The 25,000-nt window shown below is 40.2% G+C and overlaps 2 protein-coding genes across 2 annotated transcripts in view; one reads left to right on the top strand and one right to left on the bottom strand.

The window, feature by feature from the left end:
* Positions 1-10,282, top strand: part of LOC138049405 (uncharacterized) — a 28,907-nt gene extending 18,625 nt beyond the window's left edge. The window contains exons 4-7 of the mRNA XM_068895656.1: positions 4,035-4,120; positions 7,504-7,569; positions 8,664-8,830; positions 9,419-10,282. Of these exons, the coding sequence (XP_068751757.1) occupies positions 4,118-4,120; positions 7,504-7,569; positions 8,664-8,830; positions 9,419-9,911 (729 nt within the window). The 5' untranslated portion in view covers positions 4,035-4,117 and the 3' untranslated portion in view covers positions 9,912-10,282. The remainder of the gene's footprint in view (positions 1-4,034; positions 4,121-7,503; positions 7,570-8,663; positions 8,831-9,418) is intronic.
* A 1,931-nt stretch (positions 10,283-12,213) lies between these two features.
* Positions 12,214-25,000, bottom strand: part of LOC138050189 (uncharacterized) — a 19,772-nt gene continuing 6,985 nt past the window's right edge. Inside the window, exons 3-8 of the mRNA XM_068896648.1 lie at positions 24,669-24,763; positions 23,749-23,905; positions 22,386-22,452; positions 21,421-21,686; positions 18,078-18,231; positions 12,214-16,524 (exon numbers count right to left, since the gene is read on the bottom strand). Of these exons, the coding sequence (XP_068752749.1) occupies positions 16,304-16,524; positions 18,078-18,231; positions 21,421-21,686; positions 22,386-22,452; positions 23,749-23,905; positions 24,669-24,763 (960 nt within the window). The 3' untranslated portion in view covers positions 12,214-16,303. The remainder of the gene's footprint in view (positions 16,525-18,077; positions 18,232-21,420; positions 21,687-22,385; positions 22,453-23,748; positions 23,906-24,668; positions 24,764-25,000) is intronic.

The following is a 25,000-nucleotide window of genomic DNA, read 5'->3' as shown; positions in this document are numbered from 1 at the left end:
AAGAGAAATTTTTTGCATACAGAAGATCTTTAAGAGCTTTTTTTTTTGTATATTAAGCACTTATCCTCAGCTCATATAAGTAAATAAAAGGCCTTATGAAATACGTGCTTTTATCAAGTTCACTTATTTATACCTTACCTTAGTGATGTATCAGTTTTGCGATGAAAGTTTGACGCAGAGTTGTTTCTTTTCTGTCAAAGAGGCTTTCAAACGCTGCGTAGGCCGAAGAGTGGGCGGGGTGAATGCTGGTGACGAATTCACGCGTCAAACAGTTGAGACTGAGACTCAATCATTACTTTACTCGAATCGTTCAACTGAGGGAGACCACGAAAAAAATTGTTCCTAAAAGAATAAACTTCGTTAGTTTTGCTTCGAATAGGAGGTCCTTACGTGACGTCATCGCCTACATGCTGGTGGACGAAAACAAAAGATCTCTCTTTAGCTTCTTTTGTTCGTCCACCAGAAGTCGTACATTTCTCTATTGATATTGGTGTCTCTAGAGATTGGCTGAAAACGTCCTATACCGAAAACCGATTCTTTTGCCGTCAAATACGATCACTTGGAAATCGAATTACTTTGTTGTCCCTGCTCTGAACAAATATCCGAATTCTGTATGCAGAACTGTCAAGTGAGTGGAATCTTGTGTGTCAAACACAGCTGTGTAGACACATCATGCAAAGCTCAGTTTCAATGCTGAATGCTGAGCAAATTTCAATACGGAGTTACCCTCCTAAACATCCGTTTTGTGTTTCAAATATGCCATCTACTTGATAAGAACCTTCACTTTTGGCAGTCAATGAGGCTCCACTCGACGAAAGGTGGATTTCCACTGTCCCGAATATTTATGCACGAGCACGTAGGTAAACTTTAATTGCCTTTACGTGCGTAAATGAAATAGAGACTTCGCATAAAATTTCGCGCGTTTTGCGCGTGAACGCAAAAGTTAAGCCTCGCTTAAGGTGGAATTTAATTGGCTTTACGTACTTAAATAAAACAGAGACGATGTATGAGGTTCAACTTTTACGTTCACTCGCGAAATTTTATGCATCGTTTTAATTACGCAAGTAAAGGTAATTTAAAAAGTTTAAGTACGCACAGGTGCGTAAAAATTCACGACCATGGAAATTTAACAACATGTTTTTACGTGAAATTGCAAACGGGGAATGGCCTCCTGCTGCTTCTCATTAAAGTACAAAAGTTTTCTTAGTAATTTATCTTTCTCCTTGATCGTCTGGAGCTTAAAGGCAACAAATGAGCTAATATCAAACGAGCTTCTTCCATCTCTTGAAGACATTCATTTGGCTAGAATAATGGCTAGAATTAGATCAAATAATTTAAAGGGGCTATGTCACGTTATTGTAAAGTTTAAAACTCGAAAAGCATGGCCCCATAAAGGGGACATCAGCTCCAGGCATGGGCGTTGCCAAAATAATTTATTGCCCATGCGCAGTTGATCTCGAACGGCCTGGGCGCTAGCTCACAGAAAGTTTCAAGATGGCGGCTGAAGGCAAACGCTCTCGTTTATAATTAGAGAAAGGGTTTTTTAAGACGTTCGAAGAGGGGGTCCGTGTGAAATTGGAAAAGACTCATCGTAAAAATAACAAGTGTGATGAAAAAAAAAATGTATCCAATCGAGGTAAGCACGAAATTTTAAACCAATTTTACGAACGCGATGGATACGAATTACTGCATGTGCTTCAAATAGTATATGGAAAGCTCTTGCTCTGAAGTTGATTGTGTTTTTAAGCGTCCTCATTTGGATATTCAAACGATGAGTGGAGAGATGCTGATCAACTACAGAGTGATGAGAAACTTGCTCTTGGCCATTACAAGCCACGATTTCTCCCGAGCAATCAATCTTTGGAAAACAGGGCAGGTGCCATGTTCTGTGGTCTTGCTAGAAAAATAAAATTTGGCCTATTTTCAAGCAAAAGGGAATCTCCTGAAGTGCGAATAGAGGCATGCATTGATATGGACATTTACCAGGCATATTTAGCTGACATTGGAGCGGTCAAGAAGTCAAGAGGAAGAAATGTTCATTGCCAAAATGACAATAACCAGCTTTGTGATCTTTTGGGAAATAAATGGTATGAGAGAATACTGAACATCAATGGAGATTTCTGTTATGTAGTTGCAGGAACAGTACGATTTTGGCTTCATGAAAAGAATCCAGTTAAGGAATTTGTTTACATTGAGGAGAAACTTTTTGAAAGCCACATTCAGAATGACCTTGAAGTTGTATTTACATTTGTCCGTGGAGATGGCATCGAAGTACAATATACCACTGATTCATGGAAGTAACATTGACTACATGTAGTTTAGTAACAGATTGCTGCTGGATGAAAAGTATCATTGTACATGTATATGGGAACCCTATCCAAAATGATGAAGCATATAATCAACATGAAAATGTCTTTACTTCACAAAACAGGAATGACATTAATTTGAATATTCAAGTAGATAAACATCTACCGGTAATATGAAATGTGAAAATTGGTTCACAAGTTTTTTTGAAATTACTCAAACTATTGTTTACACAATTTAAGAATCCCTACCTTGCATGTATGGTCCTACAGTAGGTATTTGAACATTTTCACATTGTTTAACCCACTTTCCATTTGCTTTAATCACATGGGATGGGGCACAATATGGTTTGAATCCACATGTCTTACATTCTGACATGCAAGTCAAATTGTTGTGGCCCTGTGCAGCACAATTACTGCAGTTAAAATTTCTTTTTTTTCTTTGGCATCCAAGGTCCTCTAGATACTCCATCCGATTTCTTTTCTGTGCAATTTATGTTAATGCATCAAGACCTCTTTGGTTGGTTGACCTAAAGTAATCTTTTGTTGTTTTATCATTCAACTTTTCAAGGCCTTGCTGAGTGAAGGAGCAAATTTGGCCATACAGTTTTAAGAACTCGGGCACATGCCATAAAAGAGCGTGCATGTATGGAGTCACATGCTTGCTGTGATAGAGTGTCAAAAAGTGATCTATGAATGCCTTAGATTTCTGTTGAAATTGTTCAATACTATTGCTAAGATTTGGTGAACTCAGCATGTCAGTTATGGCCATAAATTGAGTCCACAACTTTGAAATTTCAACAGATTTGCTTAAATTGATTGGGTAGTACCTGGATAAAATCAATGTTCCTAAATAATTTCAACTTTTCTGGGCCAGTTAAATCTCGCCATTTGAGTTTTTTTGAATCCTTACAGACAAACCAGTTGAATGCAATTTTCAATGTATCGTTAAGATAAGACTCCCAGCCAGCCATGTACTTGTACGTTGATCTCTCAAATCCATCATTAAATGTTTTCTTTTTATCAATAGCATCTAGGCGTCGTAATTCTAAGATAAGCAGATTAATAAGATTGTCAGAAATCCTTAGACACGGGTGTAGTGAGTCTTTTATGACATGGTCAAGAGGAATAGATAGAACAATGGGAACTTTCTTGACATTGTAGCCTTGATCAGCCCTTGCCCTACCCCTTGACATTTGTTCAATTTCTCGAACAGTACGTGCACCTTTTGAAATATCAATGAGAGACCATTCTTTTCTCTTGTCATACTTATCATATAGTGGACATTTGCACCAAATGCAAGGGTGGATTGCAGTTGTTGCACCAAGACCACAAACACAAGCAAGGAATTTCCAGTCCCCCCCCCCCCCCCTAAGAACCACTCAGTTTCAAAATGCAGTCTTCCCACTGATATTTCCTGTAGAGAACCCACGTCTTTCCTTATATCTGCAAGGGATTGTTCCAGTTTGTCACAGTTTTCTGACTCTTTAATTACAGAAATTAAATGATTCCCATCAGCAGACATTGCTTTTCCTCCTTCATCCAGCATAGTAAAGGTTATATTGATAACATGTAACCTTTTGCCAATGTTAGTGCCATCTCCAGATAGTTTTACTCTAATTTTATGATCAAGTTTGAAAGCTGCATTTGAGGGAGTGTTTTTAATTAAATTCTGTAATCTGATTTCCAACCTCTCCTTGATACTCTGCTGGACTCCATTTGTGTCACCAGGTGTTGGATATAAGTTCCATTTCCTATTAATTTCCCTGATCCTGTCATGAATTTTCCAAGATCTAGGCAGATCCTTGAATATCATGGTAAGTTCATGGTATGCTTCATTTGAAACATTAAATCTCTCTTTGGTGTAGAGTAGTATTTTTTTTTCATCAATGTCCTCATCAGTCAGTTCTTCAGTTTGAGATGAGGTTTCAATGTTCTCCTCCTCAACCAAGGTAAGGGTCTCATATTCAAGAGTGTTCTCATTAAATATTTCAATTTTAGTGGCCACAAAACTATGAAGCCCAAGAAATGACAGTGAAGTTTCACAATCTGTGACCATTTGTTTTCACACTCTAGATTGATGCCTTTTGCTATAGTCTGAAAATGTTTTCTTTCTGGCAGGGCCTCTTGCTTTCTGTTCCTTCTGCAGTTTCATTAATTTCTGAACCAGTCTTTTAAATTTCTGTTTGAATTTACCAGTAATTTACTTATTGTGAGCCTTTACTTCCTGTAACTTCTCCTCAATTTTGCCTTTCTTGCACCTTTCCTCTTTAAGATCATCTTTAAGCTTTCTTTTCTGCCCCTTCAATTCACTGTTTTCATTTTGAAGTCGTACACAGTCGAGTTCATTATAATAAATCTTAAATTTCCATCTTGAATATTTACCATTAGTATCACCAAACTAGTGGACTAATGCAAATCCTGCATTTTGATTGGCTACGCTACTAGAGGACTATTAGTATTAGTCCTCGAGTAGCGAAAAGCGTGACGCTTTCTTTCGCTTTATTCCCAAATAAATATTTCTTCAACTTGCATTTGCTAACTTTATTATTGCCTTTTCTGTCCGACTAGTTGGGTGATACTAAAACAATTAGACCCTTCGCCCTCAAGGGCCACGGGTCAATAGCCCATTCGGCTTCGCCTCATGGGCTATTGACCCGTAGCCCTTGCGGGCTACGAGTCTAATTGTTAATTAGTCCACTGGGAAAAAAGCTTTTTTAACCCATTGCCTCCTTGGCTTTTGGCTTTTGCTAGTGCTTGATGTAATCTCCAGATCTTTGTTTTGAACACCTGTACAAGTCTACAATTTGCTATCACACTAGCAACATTGCATTTCTGGCATACTTTTCCAATCAGAATCTTTAGAACGGAGCCTACTTTAGGCAGGTCCCCCTCATTCATTTCATTGGCTTCTTCTTCAGCTGATTTGTACATTTCGTAAAGAAGTTTACTACCGAAGCAAAAACAGAAATACATGAAACTAGGCACATGTTTCTTGTAAATTTTGACGATGGACATTCTGATAACAAAGTCCTACCATTACTACTACTGCTACAACTACTACTACTACTTACTTGTTGATTTAGGCCTGAAAAGAGGTATAATACTCTGTGTACGTATTATTCCCGCCATTACTATTTCCAGCATTTCCCTCGTCTTTCTCGTCGGTTGGCACGGCTTCCACGAGACAAACCAAGGCAAGCGTAATCTCAAGGAAAGAAAAGGCCTGAAGGTATCGTAGAATAGCAGACATCTGAAAAGCACCGCCGATTTTACATGTAATTTTTCGCCCGAAAGATTACGAATTTCGCACCAAAATGTTCAGTAAGTCCCAGTCTTTCCGAATCCACCCGTACATCTGGAATAGCGCATGTTTTGAATGAGGTAGCCGCTCAAAAGTAATGACCGCGCTGAGTACTTCCCATTGTTTCTTATCGGATATGATATTTTTCGAAGCCTGATTTACATGGATTTTTTTTCAGTTTTCGGATATATTTTTACATTTCTAGATAGAATAATACCTAAATGACCTAAATCCGTGCGTACATTTGAAGAAAGTAACTGATAACCGTGTCAAATTTTTCATTTTTCTCAAAAATTTCACCATTTTCACCAAAATTTTGGATCAAAAATTGGGGGCTTGGGGACGAAAAATAAAAATTTGAAGCAAATGTCACCCAATATTTTGCTATCTTAGTGATATGAATAACGCGAACTTGTATTTTTAAATGAAGTCCTCGTAGCCGTCGTCGTCCTCGTTTCGTAAGCTCCCTAATCTGCAGCGGGCTCCACTTTTGACGTCATTGATTCAATATGACGAAGTTTCTTTCCAAATTTGGTGAACAGCAGCTGGTTATGGTGAATTATGCGTGTTGTTCTAACCAATCAGAAACGGGGAAATATTTTGAATGAATAATAATCAGATTTATGGGATCTCCGCTCTAGTGTTCGTCTCCTTTGTTTGACTCGCTATAACGTGATTCCAATCCATGCAACGTTGGTTAGAGGCGAGTATTCTCACTGCTGAACTTTTGGTTGGGGCGTGGGCAGTAAACATTAATAGTATCTGCCGTTTTCAAGATTTAGAAAAATTCAAGCCTGCCGGCTCTCACGTACGACGCAAACGCAAACCCAAACATAAGTGCAAACGCAAGAAAATACACGTCAGGGGCGGATCCAGAATTTTTCTTAGGAGGGGTGCACCACTAAGGAATGGCGTAGCTGACTGGTGATGGGTTTTTTTGCAGAATACCAGTTGTGTTAGAAAGGCGCAGGTCATCTCAGGAGAGAGGGGGGGGGGGGCTGCGCACCCCCTGCACCCTCCCCCTAGATCCGTCCCTGCACGTGTGAGCCACCTCAACGCAAATGCAAACGCAAACGCAAGGGCAGACGCAAGAAATGGAATTGTTTTCATATTCTTGCGTTTGCATTTCACACGTGTGAACCGGTGAATCGCAAACGCAAGGCAAAAAGAAGGCACTGGTTCATTGTCGTCCATCATCTATGAAAGAGGAATTGAACTACGCCTGCTTATCTTACTTCCCTTGCGTTTGCACTAGACGTGTGAACTTCGTTTTCGTTTGCATTTGAATTTGCGTTCTACGTGTGAACCAGGCTTTAACTTCACGTCATACAAGCTTCTTGTCATAAGGAGAAAAATTCTCTTCTTCTGACTCGTCTCTGACTTTTGATAAGTTGACAGCTTTTGCTCTTTTTGGGAAAACGCAAATGTTAGTCTGGCGTTGCCGTTTGCCGCAAACGTGAAGCTAAGGGTGCCTTCGATTGACCGTATTCCGGAATTCTCGGTTTTCACATGACGTCACGACCGCCATGTTGGTGCCCTAAACAAAGAAAAGGCGGCCATGTTGGTGCCCCGACCAAATCCTCCGGGAATTCAACTCTATTATTATGCAAACGCTTCCTTTTGTTTTCGTTGAAAAACATGGCTGTTGATCACGTGAGTGAAAACCAGCAATAGGAATGCATGGAATAGAAGTTACAAATCCTTCGTTCTTACCGAAATTCACAATAAAATTGTCAAACACCTGACAAAATGCTATTTTAAACATATGTTTATTATCCTTGTTTCCTCAAAACGCCAGACAAACCGTTTTAAGTCATCACTCCAAGTATTCTTTTGCCGGAATAGGGTCAATCGAACGCGCCGTGAGACTCACTAATCTCTCTATTATGTTTGCAGGTGAAATATTGGCTTGAACAGCTGGCTAGTGAACTTCATGAGGGTCTCGCAAAGGAAGCAGAATTGGTAAGATTAAGGACCACTTCATTCGACTGTCAAAAATGTGGACCAAAAGATTAATAATTAAGGGCTTCTTCACTTCATCCTCATTTCCGGTTATGGCAAAAGCTTCCTCAACACGAGCAATGCTTCTGTGGCTATTTTAATGCCACAAATATATGTAGCTCTGCACGGGTACAGCAAATATTTGCCAAAAACATATTTATCCGCGGGATAAAAACGACATAGTAGTAGTGAGTAGACAGACAGGATAACATAGATGGCGCTGAGGAAGGGCTAACGATCGAAACCTCAGATTTCGAATTTCTTTACCATGATTGTTTACCATTTACAAAAAATTTCCGGAAATTTCGGTTGAAATTCCATTTAACTCAGGTCCGTTCGCCGCCCAGTGATAGCGATTTTACGCGCCAAAATTTAAAAATGTGGCCGTGAATAGCCAGGAAGTGGTAAGACCTTTCAAAAGTTGTAAATGGAACACACATTTCCATCGGAAAGTTTCCAACGGGAAAACAGGACCACTTTTTCAGAAGTTCCATTTATTCCGGAAATTTTCCAGTGGAACGAACCAAAAACGTGTGTTCCATTTACATCCCAACCGGAATTTCCGGAATTTCTTGGTAAATGGAAAACGCCCCATATCACCTCAGTTGAAAACCCCATTTCTGTGTTATATAGATGGCGCCTCTCGCACACGCCGCCATCTTGGTGGTAACGAGAGGGGCTCGGGCCTACTATCGTTGTGCGTAGTGTAGAGGATATCGCTCGCGGACTGCATTTTAGCGCTCCGAGTTCGAATCCCAGCTCGTGCGCTCCAATGTTCACTCAGCGTTTCATCCATTCGCTGTGGGTAAAATCAGTACCGGTATCCCTGGGAACAAGTTGTGCAGGCGACGGAATCGGAGTAGCGCCCAGCCCTGCCGTGAGGTACGGTAGAAGCTAAAGAAAAAGGCTTCGGCTTCGGTCGGCCTCTTGTCTTTAAATTCTATTGGACATAAGATTTGTAACGTCTTCATATTCGCACGAGCAAATAAACAATTGTCTCATGAAAATTCCTCGTGTCAAAGTCTTCACGACAAGAATTTTGTTTTGGCTTTCAGAATAACAGAGAGGCGAAATTGTTGGGTGTCGGTTTCAAGACGGAGAGCAACACATCCTTTACTCGATCTTGTCACCTGAAAGATTCAAGTGCAGTACAAATCGCTAAGGATTTGTACAATCTTCTGGTTCCATTTAATTCAACCAAGGATAAGAAAACCAACATTTGGTGAGTAAAGATGAGAACTTTTTATTCAAAGGGAATCTCAACTTGGTAAGAACAGTTTGTGTGAGATAAATTAGGTGTCGTCTATGAGCGTTGCTCGTTTTTTGGCTCAACCCCCCCTGACGGCTATCAAAGCCTCTTCAAAGTTGAGCCAATTAAGTCAATCATGCAAGTATCATAAAAACAGAGCCAACACTGTCAAAAGTATAACGGTGTCTCGTGTTCTTGCAACCATGACTGAGTCTTGTGTCGCTAATTTCCCTCAGATTCCAAGGTAATAGATAGCCTCGATCTGCTGTGCATGACCCACTCTAAAAAGGATGTTGTAATAAAATCAAATATGCCGTAAAGCCAAAGAAATCGCTGTGGCTAATCAGAACAAACTTAGAGATGTAAACCAATCAGAATATGATGGAAGAACCTACGGCCTGCGCGAAGCGCGGGAAAACGACGCGTGTTGTTAAAATACATATTTGCCACTCAAAAAGCATGGGAATGCGAAACCAAAGCAACGAGGTATTTGCCTTGAAGGCTCAAATGAAAACCGCTATTTCATCGAAAATGGTTTATTAGGCTTTCTGAAATTTTCAGGTATCCGGGAATCGTTGTCATAAACATTTCAGCAAGCAAATTTGAAGAAATATCTCAAAATAGCACGCCCTCTATAAGCTCCTTTTTTAACAAGAAAACCTGCACAGAAGTTGCTGCAAACGCACCAAACGATGAGGTGGTTTCTTCTTTGCTGAGTGTCGGAGAAAGTGTTGAAAACGTGCCTTCATCTGGTCTCCAAGTAGGATACGAAAACCGTGGGATTCAGTTTCCCGGAATTAACGAAACGGAAGACAGTACGAGAGATGTTAAGACTGCTTCAAACTGTAAACTTAGGAACAATGATCCCGTAAACAAGAAAGGGATTGAAGCATTTTTTCCAAGCGCGAAACGGATACAAAGAGTGTGCGAAGGAAATGCCACAACCCATACCAAAACTGTAAACTTGACAGCTCCGTTTTGGAAAGCTTGCCGAATTGCATACAGCGCGAAATTCAACAGTCTTTTCTTAAAAACAAAAATCAAGTTGAACTGAATGAAGAAGAAGCCTGCTTTGGTTCACCGGCTTCATCGCCTGTCAAAGATTCGGCCAGCGGTTTGCGCTTAAATACACAAGCCGAACGTAGCAACGCATCGGATGGACCTCGTCACAGCTATGACAACGAAGCGGAGCATAGCAACGCAGAACTTGTGAAATGCGAAAAGTGCAGTTTGGAATTTTCTCCCTGGCAGATGCCCGAACATTCGGACTACCATTTTGCGGTCGAGCTGCAAAAATTCGAACGAAGTTCAGCGGGAGCCTCGAGTTTTTCGGCTGAGCCGCCGAAGAAAAAACAACGGACTACTATTCAGTCGTTTTTTTCACCAAAGTAGCTGCTTGTAAATATAGTGAAGCATTTTTCAATGTCAGTTTAAGATGGCTTACACTTTATCCAAATGTCTTTTATTTTCTAAGACGTAAATATCAAAAAATTGTAAATGCTAGGTAACTGTAACTATTGATGATGTGAGTGAGTATAGAGCGTTTTCACTCACGTGACCAGCAGCCATATTGGATTGCTAAAACAAAAGAAATTATTAGCATAAAAATAGAGTGTCGTAAAACCAAAACCAAAGTAATTACTTTGGCCAATCAGAGAGGACGGAGACAATCCAGTAAACCAATCAAAATTAAACTCGAAGTAATTACAGGTAGCCGACACAAAGCGCGGGAAAATGTGCACGAACGAGCTACGATTGGTTTGGTTTCACTTCTAATTGGTTGAAAAAGTGGCACCAGAACTTTGAACCAATCACTGAGTGAAGTAATGCAAAACCAAAGCAATTCACTAATTACTTTCGACACTCAATTGAAATCCGCTCTCCATATGAATAAAAACTAATTTTCATAAGAAGAACTTCGCTCTTAGACTCGATTTGAAGAGGAAACAGACATGACCTCGGAAAAATGGCCTATCTTTAGAATTCTTAGCTCACATTGTAGGGCGTGAGCGAGATAGAATAATCGCGAAAGACGTAGGATTGTGCAAAGTTATATTTTGAGGTGACGTTGTCGTGGACGTCGCCGTCTTCGTTTTGAAAACTCCCACCTCGGAAAAATGGCCTATCTTTAGAATTCTTAGCTCACATTGTAGGGCGTGAGCCAGATAGAATAATCGCGAAAGACGTAGGATTGTGCAAAGTTATATTTTGAGGTGACGTTGTCGTGGACGTCGCCGTCTTCGTTTTGAAAACTCCCAAATAGTTGATTTTCATCTCTTGGCGATGACGTAATGCGCAATTGCTGGTGGACGAACGGAGGGAGCTAATAAGAGATCTTTTGCTTTTGTCCACCAATATGGCGGCGATAACGTCACGTGCAAACCACCTATGAATGACATAGCTAAACCTTGACATCGAATCCCGCGGATAAAAACATTCTAGCTTCCCAAGGCATTTCTTAAAAACGGTGTACATTCCATGCACATTGCATTTCTTTTTTAATCTTATGCAACACGTTTTCCGCAAGAAATTTATTCCATAATGAGATCCGACTCTAGTTTCGTGACGAACTTGGAAATGATGGGTGACTCATCGGAACGTCATTCTTAAGCTGATGACACACGGTTCAACATTCTCCTGCAACATTTGATGCTCAGCAAATGTTGAACAATGTTGCACAGACGTGTTGAACGGAATAGAGCTGGTCGTTCAAACGATAGATAGCGCTATCCACCTGATAAATCACTATCCAGCAGATAATCACTAGCAAAACTGATTGAGTTATTCAGTGGATAGTGATTTATCCGGCGGTTAGCACTATCCATCGTTTGAGCAAGTGGGCCCAGGTGCTCGTTTCTCGAAAGTCCCGAAACTTTACGGGCCATTTTCGGGTGTCACAATTCCCTCTGTCAGCGTTTCTTCAGAACGGAGAGAACTTGAATTGTCAAACTTCACAGTAAATTTTCTTTTTGCTACCTTGAAAACATGTTAAAAGGTCGGCTTTCCAAAACAAGCTGTTGGCAGTTTCTTAAATGGCTTTTCGGGCTCGAAACGTTTTCAGGACTTTCGAGAAACGGGCCCCTGGTCTCAATTTTCGTTCAACAACGTTCAACGTGTTGAATGGCATATTTCAACAATCGACATGTCATGACACACTGTTCAACATTTGTTGATCAACAAATGTTGAACCGTGTGTCACCGGCGTAACCCATTATGGACGGATGTTAGTCCCATATTTTTTACTATTACAGGTATCTTTTATAGCTAAATGAACCAAAGATTTATAATAATGCTTGGATTATTTGTTTATGGGTAATTCCTTAAAATAATAGAAAGCAATGCAGCTGTAAATTCTCGCTATCTAAATTGTGTTTATTATGTATTCAAAAAAGTAGATCCAAGACTGAATATGGCTCCTTTGGGGAATTAAATTAATCCGATTTTTTAATGCAAAGCCCCGTCACTGATCTTTTTGTGATTGTTCCCGTTCCATGTAACTTGTTCCAGTGGGGTCCACCCGTTCACGAATATGTGATGCACGTAAGCTATTTAAAAGTTTGCAAAATAATGATTCAAAGAAAACGAAACCCAGTGCGTCCCCAAAGCACACTTGTTCAATCCTCAGTTGTATTTAGAGATCGTTACACTAAGCTCGATTTTGCCGGAAGGAAGTTTAAACAACGACTACGGCTACGAAAACGCCAACGCCACAAAGCAGGAACGTTACTGGTTAAAAAAGCAAAAATAATCGTGCTGCACGTGCAGCACGAATTTCCGTGCATTTCTTTGCCGTACTCCACAGAACAAAAATTGATTAAACCATTAATTTTCTATGTTCCTTTAAAACCGTTCGTATCCATCCAGTTACAGGATAGTTCGCTCGTATTGTACAAGGTGAACAAGACGGAATAATCTCGAAATACTTTCGATAGCGCTATGTTATAGTTTGAAGTGAAGTTTTCGTTGCCGGACGCTGCCCATTTGCAATTGTCCTTGCTTTATTTAACTTCCTATTAACGCATCGAAAAACGAGCGTTTTCAAACGACAACGAATTTGTGTGGATGGAGCCAAAACGTTTCCTGGATGTACTGCGACAATTTTACCTTTCCTTTACGAGAACTTTACTACAGAATACAAATCAGTTAATAGGGCGGTTTTAAATTGAATGTCGTAAAACAAATACCAAAGTAATTACATCAACCAACCATAGCAGATGCAAACAGTACAATGAAACGATCCAAAACCCAAGCAATTCCAGGTACGTTGCTCAAAGCGGGGGAAAAACCGCGCGTGCAAAACGTGGTTTTGGTTTTCCTTTTCATTTGTTGATACACTGGCGCGAAATTTTTTAACGAATCACTTAGCGTAGAAATTGCAATCGCGTAATTATTTTCGACAGTCATTTTGAAAACTGCTCTACTTTCATTCTTAATTGCTTTCAAATAACCAACGTGGTTGAATCAAAAGAAACTCTTATTAGAAGGAAAGAATTTCTAATAACATGTATATGTTGATACTGTACGTGTGTAACCTTAGACAAGGCAACTATATATCTGCCTTAAAAAACTAGGGCCTGCCCTTGGAATGAACAATGCTGTCGAGATTAATTTCCTAAAACGACCTGTTTTGTTAACAAACTCGTACGATGTTGAGTACAATTTCGAATTAATAAATACGAGTAGAAATGTGAAAGTTCTCCGGACTTGTTGAACACGACTAGTATCTATTATTGTACGAGCAGATGTGGTTACAAATATTTTTGTGTATAAACTGTTTCCCTTGGGGCCAGTCATTAAGTGTTTTGTTATATCTCCCAACTCAAAAGAGAACAATACACGGATTCTTACACGGAATTTGCCGCTGTTTCAAAGGTGTACCTCCGGATTACGTGCGAGTCGAAAGTTCAAGTCGTTGTTTTCCTGGGAAGTTAGCGAGTTTTGACCCATGACATGTGACACGTTTTCCTTCAATCGGAAAACGTAATTGAGTTGGGAAGTATAACAATCTTGTTTTTACTATCTTCTACTGTACTCTACTGTACTCTACTTCTACTTCTACTGTATATGAATAGATTTGCATTCGCCTAAGAACTACATTCGTATCAAAAATCATGCGTCTTCTTCTATAATCGATAAATAACGGATCTTCTCGTGTGATCATCCCGAAATCTTCACGCCGGCTTTTTTGATCGGACTACATGGCATGCCTTGTACGTTAGCCTGTTTTGCGCTTTCCGGGAAGTTTTAACGCCTTGTGAAACTTAATTAGTAAAAACTTGTGCTGAACGTGCGGTATGAAGTTTGGTACATTTCTTTCGTGTGCTTCGCACAAGAACAAAGAAAATGCATTTTTTTAGGTTTGACGATTGCGTAAGCATTCAACAGTCAATCTCTTACTGCGACGAAACGCCGAAAAAGTTTCCTCTCCAACATTGTACAACGCGAACAAGATAAAGTGCTCCCAAAATAGTCACATTCACCCAAATGAGTGCTTTCAACTGATGTTTTCGTTAGCGTTGTCTTTGATGCTAGAGCTCTCTTTTACCTTGGGCGTGGAGGTGAAGGTTTCATCAGTTGATAAAGATTACAAAATGGACCTTTTCAAGGTAAACAACGCCATTTTGAAAATGAAGCAAACAGTGTTGTCCAATCATTCGCTGATGATATAGCTGAGGCGAGTGTCTAACCCTATTTTTCATTTTTCATACTATTTCCTGTATTCTAGCATAATGCAGTAAACTTGGTTTAAACACAAATGCATAAAAAATCAAAAACAACGATTATACAGCCCTTACCAATAGTCCATTTTACAGTTGTGTGTTCAGTTACCTGGCCTTTAAATGAAAGTGAGGCCTATGTTGACCTTGTTTTGATAGAAACCTCACTGCTTTTCTTCTGTAAATTCTGCAACAACATCATTAACATAAGAAAAGGAGGGAGGTCTGTATCATAACAAGGTCAACACCAGCCTCACTTTCATTTAAAGGCCAGGTAGCAATTGTAAAGAGGTCTATTCGAGATCTGTATGGGTAGAAAATCCTAAAATAACAATAACTGACCACCCCCCAGCAAACCAATGTTTTAACGAAAACCGCTGGTCAGCAACCTGGTTCTGGTCATTGCTGTCTAAGGTCTTCCGTATGGCTACAGAGATCTTAGAGAGATTGAACATCGCGTTTACGATAAACGGCAAACGTCGGACTAAAATTTGCGTTTTGCCAAAAATTGAAGAAATTCGTTTGATATGAGTTTATTTCTTGCGTGTTAGCAGCAGGTGTCAAGTAACTTTTCATAAGAGAGAGACGAGGTAGAATTAATTTTATGTAGTTTATGACAAGCCGCACCACACCGTTCCGCGTTTTCCGTTTTCCGTTTCACGTAAATGCGATGCTTTATCTTTCCATTATATCTGAAATTTTACCTTGAAAAGGCGTACTTTCCTGGTAACCAGCCCAGGTAGGTTACCAAGCTGTATGAATAGTTTGGACGGAGCTATTGAACATAAGAACCGTGCACTAAAGAACTACGCGGAATTAATGCTAACAGTAACCCTTGCCCAACGACTTTGACGAGAAGTATTTCTTCCTAATAACGACATGAAATGACCAATTTTTTTGGCTATTTCCTGGATAATAGCTATGCAGTTTACACACCGAGCAACGCGAAATGGTTACAAAGCGCCCAAGTTTATATTAGGGACTTAAAGATCCACTACGGCGACGTCGACGAAAACGCCACAACACAATAACATCATTGATTAAAAGAGGAAAAATAATCGTGCTGCACGTGCGGCACGCATTTTAGCACGTTTCTGGTACTCTGTACGTTTTAACGACAACCTGTCAACTCTGAAACCGCGCGCACCCAATTTAATAGGGAGCTTTAGCAACGACGACGGGAACGGCAACGAGAACGTCATGTAAAAACATAAATTCACGTTATTGCGATCACTTCGCGACTATTCCAAGCCTTTTAATATGACAAAGGTGTTTCAGTCCCTCAGGAATGAAACCGTTACGAGCGGCGCTTAATTTTGGGGAGAAAATGAAATTTATCTCCAGGTGCTGACGTTCTCCATAACACTTCAAACTTGGTAATTTCACGTTGTTGCTTTGCTGACGACGGCAAAGAAATGGACAAAAATGAAAAACGCACGTGCAGGGCGTGCAAAGCTATTGTTTTTGCCCACTAAATATGCAAATTTGTAACGTTCTCGTTGCCGTCGCCGTTGTCGTTGCTAAAGCTCCCTACTTTGAGGATACGTCGCCCGCATTGTACGACGCGAACGAGATGAAATAATCACGAAAGACCTACGCTAGTGTAAAGTTACATTTTGAGGTGACGTTTTCGTCGCCTTCGCCGTCGAAGATCGTTAGTGAAAGTCCCTATTTTTAGATGATTTTCTCGTCGAAGTCGTCATGTTCCTCTTTAGTTATAGGCTCTCTTTCAAGTTAGTTCAGTAACCGTCACTTCTTTGGAGTGTATTGGAGTTACTCGAGAGATTCTCAGCCAACGTGCTTCGAAAGATGCCTTTCTTCTCAGTTTCCAAAATTGTATTATTTGCCGCCTATGCTTCTCGCCCACGTCCTCTTTTATTTTGCGGATGCGCTGAAAGAACTCCTCCACTAGCATGTTCATTTCTTTTTGTAGAATTTCCTTGAAATTTACTGGAAATCAAAAACATCTTAAACTTAAAGTGCACCGAAAGCAAACATGTTTGACGATTCTTACCTCAAATTTTCGCTTCTTATCTGCCGAGCAAGGCGCGCAAAGTCATGAAAACTGGCAGCAATTTGGACCCGCAGGCAATGGTCTATCCTCGATTTTACTTCACAAACTGCTTTGCAATGCAGACTTCAAAACACATTTTTACCACAATTGCTTGTAATCTCGCAATCTGATTGGCTAATTTGCCGTTGTCGATGAGAGTCTAGACAACGCTGTACGCGTCATGCTCGCGCCATTTTGTCACGCAATGTAATAGCCATTTAGGAACGCCCATTTTGGGAAATACACCAATTATATTGCGAGAAAGTTATAGGCAACGCTTGCTCTGTCTTTGAGTCATGATTTTGGTAAATGCTCTGAAATAGAAACTTTTTTTGGCGTTGAATATTGTGGTAAAAAACAAATCGAAAGTGCTTTAGCGTTGTCTGTACTCTTATCGACAACGATGTTCTTCATCACACAACATTTTGACCACTGTGATGCCAAATATCGTTGTCGATAAGAGTGCAGACAACGCAGAACCACTTTCGATTTGTTAAATTACGAAGGTATTTTTTTTCTAAAAAAAAATGTTAACGTTTTACACGGGAGTCCTTAATTTAAGGGGGCACCACGTGATTGCTATAGGCTAATGAACTTGTGGTCCTCAATCGGAGCCCGCCAATAACACCGGAACTCCGTGCCCTGCTCTTTTCGATCAGTGTTTGGCATCTTTACCCCCGGGAAAGGGAAGGATGGGGGGGGAACCCAAATATAAAAAGGGGAGGGATGCTGGTCGTCTCGCTTAGGGGTGTCAATTTCGGATATTGGTCTCGCATAGCGTGTTCTGGGCAAAACGCCATCATATGTAGCCGTGAAGGTCTCCTTTAGGGTTGCGCCCAAAGAAATATAAAAGTGTATATTTATTTTAGGGGTCCAAAGAAGTCTGGGCCACACCCAGATTGGTCTCCTTTGGGAGTTAATTTAAAAATTTCGACAAGAATTCCTCCCCTTTTTATATGGGAGTCCTTCCCGGGGATCTTTAACGTCCCACGGAGTTTTTTGAACAAAAAGGGTTGTGAGACGGGGGCTACGGTTTTTAGTCCTTGTCCGAGAAGACTTGAAAGTCTAACGATTTGCGGATGTAACTTCAAAGGCAGCACTTTCTCCTCAGTTGGTTTAAGACCCTGAGTTTTGGTCTGGCCGGAATTGAACTCGCGACCTCCCGCATTGTAGCCCGACGCTCAACTAGCCTGACTCACCGGTGTGCGGAACATAATTATGTAACCAACGGTAGGCCCATTTGGTAAAAAAAATAGTCATACTGATGAAATTCTCCAAGGGAATGTTTTAAACCTTTGAACGACTTTTGAACATTATTTTGAAAATTCTAACCTTTTTTGGCCAGTTTTAAAGCACTGTTTTTTAGGATTTTTCCCAGCGCAATCGGGACAGGCCTAGTGGTCGTTAATGGGAGGCTCGAGTGCATTGTACGAGCAAAAACATTCCTTACCTTTCTGATGCACTTTCTCTCTTGATCGTATGCGACGTATAAATTCACACGCAACTAAAAATACGGCCACTCCGGGGTATATACTTGCGTATCGCCAGTCAAATCCGAAGAGCTCGCCTGAGGCGACCTCTTCCTTGTCGGTAGAATTAGAGGTCTGGAACGAAAATTGATCAAATAAATGGATCGTTCATGAATTCAAAAGAAAGTCATAAATGAATGAAATGCCTCAAAACGATCTTTTCCCTTTTAAGTTATAGATCACTTTTCCATTTTTTTTTTTGTCTTTATGTTAATTAGACCTACTGCCCTCGTTTTGAAACAAAAATTCTTTTGAAATTTCGTGTTCGTAGCGAGGCTAGAAAGGCTTATTAGCATTAAAACAGAAGAATATTTTATTTGGCCGCCATTATGAAAGAGGTCTAAACCATTAGTAAAAACTCCTTAAAACTTGAAAAACAACAATCAACCTATTGTAGGTTATAAGTATAGGAAATCGCATGAACCTGCTCGTGCATTTCGTGATTTATGGGCACGAGTGATGTTTTGAAAGTTCTCAAAATTTGAGAATTATCAAAACATCACAAGTGACCATAAATCACGAAATGCACGAGCAGGTTCATACGATTTTTTGGTTATTATATTCTCAACAAAATTACTCAAACGCGCTACTTTGTTCGTGCTCGTATTCTTCCAGTTTTGGGTTTAGTTTTCTTTCAGTCGCCCATGTTTGCAAGACATTCAACCAGGTCTGTGTAGCTTTCAACGTGTTTTTGTTTTTCGCATTTTTTTTAAGTTGCTCAACGATGCTTTGGTTTGACAAAGCCAACCGACTGTCAGCCATTTTTTTTCACTTTGATGTTCAAATTTGGCGCTTCCCTGGTGTTTCCATAGCAACTTCCGTATTGCACTCTGTAACCTGGATTGCACTCTATAACCTACATATGCATTCGCCATTGTCCAATCAGAAACAAGATATTTTGTTGAGTATATAAAAAGTTGTCTATTTATATGCTCAACACAATATCGCGTTTCTGATTGGTCAATGACGGATGCATAAATAGGTTACGTAGTGCAATACGGAAGTTGCTGGGGAAACACAGCGATTAAGTAATTAATGAATTAAAAAATGTCATGAACGTGCTCGGGCATTTGGTAATGGGCCTTAATCACATGGGAGCCATGTTGAGTCCCGAGGGATTGAAAATGTTTGTTTTGCCCCACCGAGACTCGTTCCCAAACATTTCAACTCGAGGCTGGGGTCGGGGTACGAAATCTATTTTCTATGGCCAAGATGGCCGCCGCGTGAATAAGGCCCATTTATGGTCATTCGTGCTGTTCTGAAAGTTCTCAAATTGCACTCGCCCACTGCTCGTGCAATTTTGAGAACTTTCAAAACAACATTCGTGCCCAGACATCACGAAATGCACTCGCTTTCATATGATTTCCTGTACATACCCAATAAGCCATTTCCTAGTTCATGTCTACCTCCTCTTCAAGGCGAGTCTAAGTGCTAAGTTTTTGTTATGAAAATTAAGTTTCATTCATGTGTAAAGTAGAACTAATTACCATCACAAAAACTTCGCACTTAGACTCGCTTTGAAGAGAAGGCAGACATGAACTCGGAAATGGCCTAACACCTTATATGAAAATTGATTGCGCTGGATGGTAAGATTAAAACAACTTCCGGTCATTTTGCAAAGTTGAAACAATTTACAGTCCAATGAAACTTAATTTTAACAACATTCCATTTGTGCTTGCTGGATATAATAGGGCCGTTTATACGAGAGAAAATAAGCCGCGGCTAACTCTGGCCGCGGCTTACGTAAGCCGCGAAAGGAACTATTTATACGAGTATAAACTCCCTGGCCAGGATAAGCCGCGGCTTGAGAAAGCCGTGAACGTGGATTTTGTACCATTTATAAGGGGTGTTCGCGGCTTACGTAAGCCGCGGCCAGAGTTAGCCGCGGCTTATTTTCTCTCGTATAAACGGCCCTAATATTGGTTTAAGAAAATTCGGTGTTACGAGCTTCTCTTTACCATGTCACACCCAACTGGCCGTCTGGGAATCAATCAAGAATTTAATGACGGTTCCTACTATTGAACGAAATGATATATTAAATGAACCATATATTGAACTGCGGATACGAAATCAAGTAAAGCTATGATCCTCGCAGTTATGGACGCAATTTTAGCAATTGCGTAGAGAAGCCTGAAAAATTCAGGACTTCAATTGCTAAAATTGCGTTCATAACTGCGAGGATCATATCTTTACTCGGTTCCTTCTATTGTTATTGCATACACGTTCTGTGCATCTCTAGATACTCGGGTTCCTACGGGTGATGCTTACTAATACGGGGATATTTTTGCGCGGTTTAAAACCATGCGGAGAAAGCACAACTTGGCAAGTGCTCTTGCTATCCAAAAACAAAATTAGGGATAGCCATACATTTTTCAGAGATAATTAAGCTTCAATTTGGAAAAGAACGCCATGCATTGCTTTCATTGTATTTTAATGCTTTTTACACATATTGTTGATTAACTATCTTTGAAAAATGCGTGGTTACCCCCAATTTTCTTTTTGGATTTCAGTAACACTTGTTAAGATCTGCTTTTCCCGCATATTTATACACCGTGCAAAAATACCTTTGAAGTAGAAGACACCATCCTTTGGATATGAAGTGATAGATAACCAGCGAGACGCGTAGCGCCGAGTTGGTTATAATCATTTCATTTACAGCAAGCCCGAGTAGAATAATTGTTTACTCCAGGATCAACAACTCTTCCATGTTGATTTTATTTATATGCCCCGGCCAATTCCTCCAAAACAGCTATTGTCGGCCATTCTTTCTCAGAGCTGCAAAAAATGTTTTCAGCTGGCTTTATTGCTAACGCGTTATGACACTTGACTATATTAGGTACATCGGGTGCATGAACTGATAGCCTGTGTCCGGCGAGCCAGTGAAAATGCTGGAAATCTGATATCCGGAGTTCAGCTTTTTAATAATTTTAATTATTCCGTGAGCGCCCTAGATATGAGACGGTAAATAATGAACGAGGTGTGTAGAACCGAGTTGACTATAATAGCTACAACCAATGTCGTATCCAACAAGCGCGACTGCGGGAATAATCGTTTTATTACATTTCGATAAATTCTTAACGTTTGGATTACTTGGAAATTTAACTTTCCGCCACGAGTTTTTCAATAATCCAATATGGCTGCTGGTCACGTGAGCCACGAGTTTTTCAATAATCCAATATGGTTGCTGGTCACGTGAGCCAATTAAAACACTAGAAAGGCAATATTTGAGATTGAAATTTGAAAAAAAAAAAAAAGAAGACATACCTGGATAGGCCTGACCTTGCCCTTTATCATCTTAAAGACCTCCGCTCTGTGTGACTGTAAGTACCGATGGAAACACTTGCGAAGAGAAGTCGAGCGAGGACTGAGCACGATGCCGTAGGCAGTTTTGTAATCAACAATTTCGATTACTTCAAACTTGCTAAAGAGGTCATTTCTGAGACCAGCCGAATATGCATCCACTAGAATACCTTGGACTTCTCTTTTCAGAAGAGCTTCGGTTACCTCTTCCAGACTATGGTATTCTTTGCCTTTCAATTGAAGAAAAAAAGAAAAGTAATAAAGTGATGTGGATGATACAGTGTATTCTACAGGGAAAATTTATTTCGCTTTTGTTTCTTCTGAGAAGGTAAGAATCCAGTCGAGCCCGAAACTGCAGAAAGCAACTCAACCCAACCCAAATCGAAGTCAGTGCGGGTTCCGTTTTCGAACCCATCAACCAGTATCGATCTAAACCCGAGTACGTTTCGCTTCCGGGAAACGAGCCTGAATCCGAAGCAAATTCGACCCATGTCTGAGTCGGTTCTAGGAACCTGGTCCGAACCAATCTCTGGACATAAGTGAACCAATCGCGAACTTAAGCCAAGGCCGTGGCGCTTTTTAGAATTGAGTCTGAACCATATGGCGCAGTATCAACACCAAACATCGTTGAATTCTATATGCGTAACTTTTGCATTACCAAACCTTTCAATATGGCCATTAAAAAAAGGTAGCCTTTCACTTAATTCAATGCTATCTGTTTCCATTGTTCTGCTGGTTTGCATCTGACGTCAGGACAGCCATGTTGATGTACAGAACAATGCAGTCATTTTGATTATATCTATTATTATGCAAAACTTGTGGGGCTATTTTCTATTGTTTTCCACTGCAACATGGCCGTCACATCACATGGATGCAAACCAAGAATAGGTTCCCTTTCAAGACATAATGTATCTAAAATTAAACAATACCTGGCTCATATTTTGCGTTTCGTCTCTTGCCTAAGTGATACTCTGGCGAATTCTGTTCGGCTGCAATCTACAGGAAAAGATTACATATTTCGTTTAATATCGGATTCCTAACAATCATCCCACATGCGCGAGATACGAGCTACAAGATAGAGCAGGCAAAGTTAGTGGAGTCCCTGGACTGACAAAAGAGCATCTTCCCTTCCAAGAAGGTCTGCTACCCGGAAAAGGAAATCTATTTACATTTTTTTGCCTCGTTAGCAAAAGGCCATTTCACAGTTGTGTGCTTAGTTACCTGGCCTATGAATGAAAGTGAGGCTGGAGTTGACCTTGTTTTGATAGAAACGTCACCGCTTTTCGTATGTAAATTCTTACTAATTAACATGAAAACAACATCATTAACATAAGAAAAGGAGGGAGGTCTGTATCATAACCAGGTCAACACCAGCCTCACTTTCATTTAAAGGCCAGGTAACTAAGCACACAACAGTCGGAAGACCTTACACAGCAATGACCAGAACCAGGTTGCTGACCAGTGGTTTCCGTTAAAACAATGGTTTGCTGGGGGTGCTCAGTCTCGCGGGCTCAGAAAAAACCTGGTTGTGGTCATTGTTATTTAAGGTTTTTCCTATTAGTCAGCCAAGAATAAAGTACTGAACGTTGAAAGCGCATTGCATCATGATGCTTTGAAAATTCGAAATTTTGCATCCTGAAGAATGTAGGGGATCATTAACGCTTTTTCCACCCAATAATTTGTTCAGTTTTTGATGGCGAATAAATGGTTCCTTATCAAAGCTAAAAGGCTTAAAACTGGATATTTAACTAACTTTATCAAGTTCTTTTAAATATTGAAGTCAATTTGTAAATAGCTTGAGCAAACTCGTATGTTAATAGCACAAAACGTAAACAATGACATCAGCAAAGATTTTCTTATTTCTATCAAGCCGCAGCCCCGTTTACCATCAGTTAAACCTCTCACTCCCAATATCCGAATGTTAATCCTCCTTACTGACTGCCATGTATTAATTGAAATGTCAGTTATGGGAATTTTATTATATATCTCAGTAGACAAAAAAAATATGCTTTAAATGTATTGAGCTTGAGAGGAGAAAATTTATATCAATCACTGTTGGAAGTCAACAGGTAAAATTATTGTCACTGGAATGATTACGGATGACTCATCTGTACGTGATCACCTTAGAGACTCTATTAAGCTTCCATTCGATTTTTCAAGCAGGCGTTGGGTACAGTATTCCAAAATCTATTTCCCTCCCCCTTCCATCCCCCATAATTTGACATTTAGGTTTCCTGTCAAACTCCTCCATCTCTCATCTTGGACACACCTCTGGTTTCCCTGGACACTCACCTTGCTTCCATATATCTTCGGCGCACTTTTTAGAGTGTCTGTCGTCCGCGATGACGTCAGCATTGCCATGGTGACTGCGATGATAACGAGGCCGAAATACATCCATACGACAGAAAAGAAGCGTCCCCTGTAAGACAACGGCGCTCGGTCCCCATACCTGCGATAAAAGGTAGTTTAAGCAAAGCAAAGACAACGAAAACGTCACTCCAACATATAACTTAGCGCTATCGCCAGTATTTCGAGAGTATTCTCTCTTGTTCAACTTGTACAATACGGGCGAACTATCCTGTAACTGGATGGGTACGAACGATTTTAAAGGAAAATAGACAATGAATGGTTCATTGTTATATGCTCACGTTGTCTTCATAAACCTAATATTTTTTTTCACGGCGTTGTTGTTTTGTAGAGTATGGCAAAGAAATACACTGAAGTGCGTGCCAATCAACCAATCCTTGTTGCGTTGTCCTTGCCGTAACCATCGTCTTTGCTTAAACTCCCTAATCGTGTGAAGCAAGGTCGCATTCTTCACGTAGGATATGGAATTTTCAGGTTACCTCCATTTCTTCGAGATTACTATAAATTTCGTAACAAGAACGAATGGACTTAACACTCACGAACAAAAGAATACTTTGGCTCCAGGCGATTTTTGGGAGTTTAAGAAACTACGACGTCTACAGCAATGAAAACAGCACAAAAGAATAACATTGGTTAAAAGGGGAAAAAAAATCGTGATGCACGTGCGGCACGCATTTTCAGTTAGCACGTATTTTTGCTGTCCTCTGCATAATCACCATATTTGTGGTTTAGACGGCAACGTAAACATTCATTCAAATGTGAACTTTTTGTTTCATTTGACGAGTAGCATGAGGGGAATACTTCCTGTGGTCTTGAGTTGGGCAGAAGAGAAGTTATACACATACCCTAATGTTGTCATGGTAACAAAGGACCACCAGAGCCCCTCCCAGGTCCCTCGAATGAAGGATGGATGAAAATCGTTCGCGTTTCCGGTTCTCTCCTGACAATGTAAGAAAAAGAAGGCATCGTAGATTAGATTTACTGTAAGATCTTAGAAGAGACAAATTAAATAGGCAATGTTCACGTTAGCGTCATTTGACTACAACTGCCAGAATTCAGTTTGCTTTTCTTTTCTTATTTAAATTTTGTATTCCCAGCGGGGTAAAAATAACAATAGTTCTAATTAGCATGAGACAAGCAAAACCTGAAGGATTCTGGTACTTGTAGTCAAATGGCG

Source organism: Montipora capricornis, chromosome 5 (genome assembly GCF_036669925.1).
Source record: "Montipora capricornis isolate CH-2021 chromosome 5, ASM3666992v2, whole genome shotgun sequence".
Classification (NCBI taxonomy): domain Eukaryota; kingdom Metazoa; phylum Cnidaria; class Anthozoa; order Scleractinia; family Acroporidae; genus Montipora; species Montipora capricornis.
This window is presented reverse-complemented; position numbering and strand designations above follow the sequence as displayed.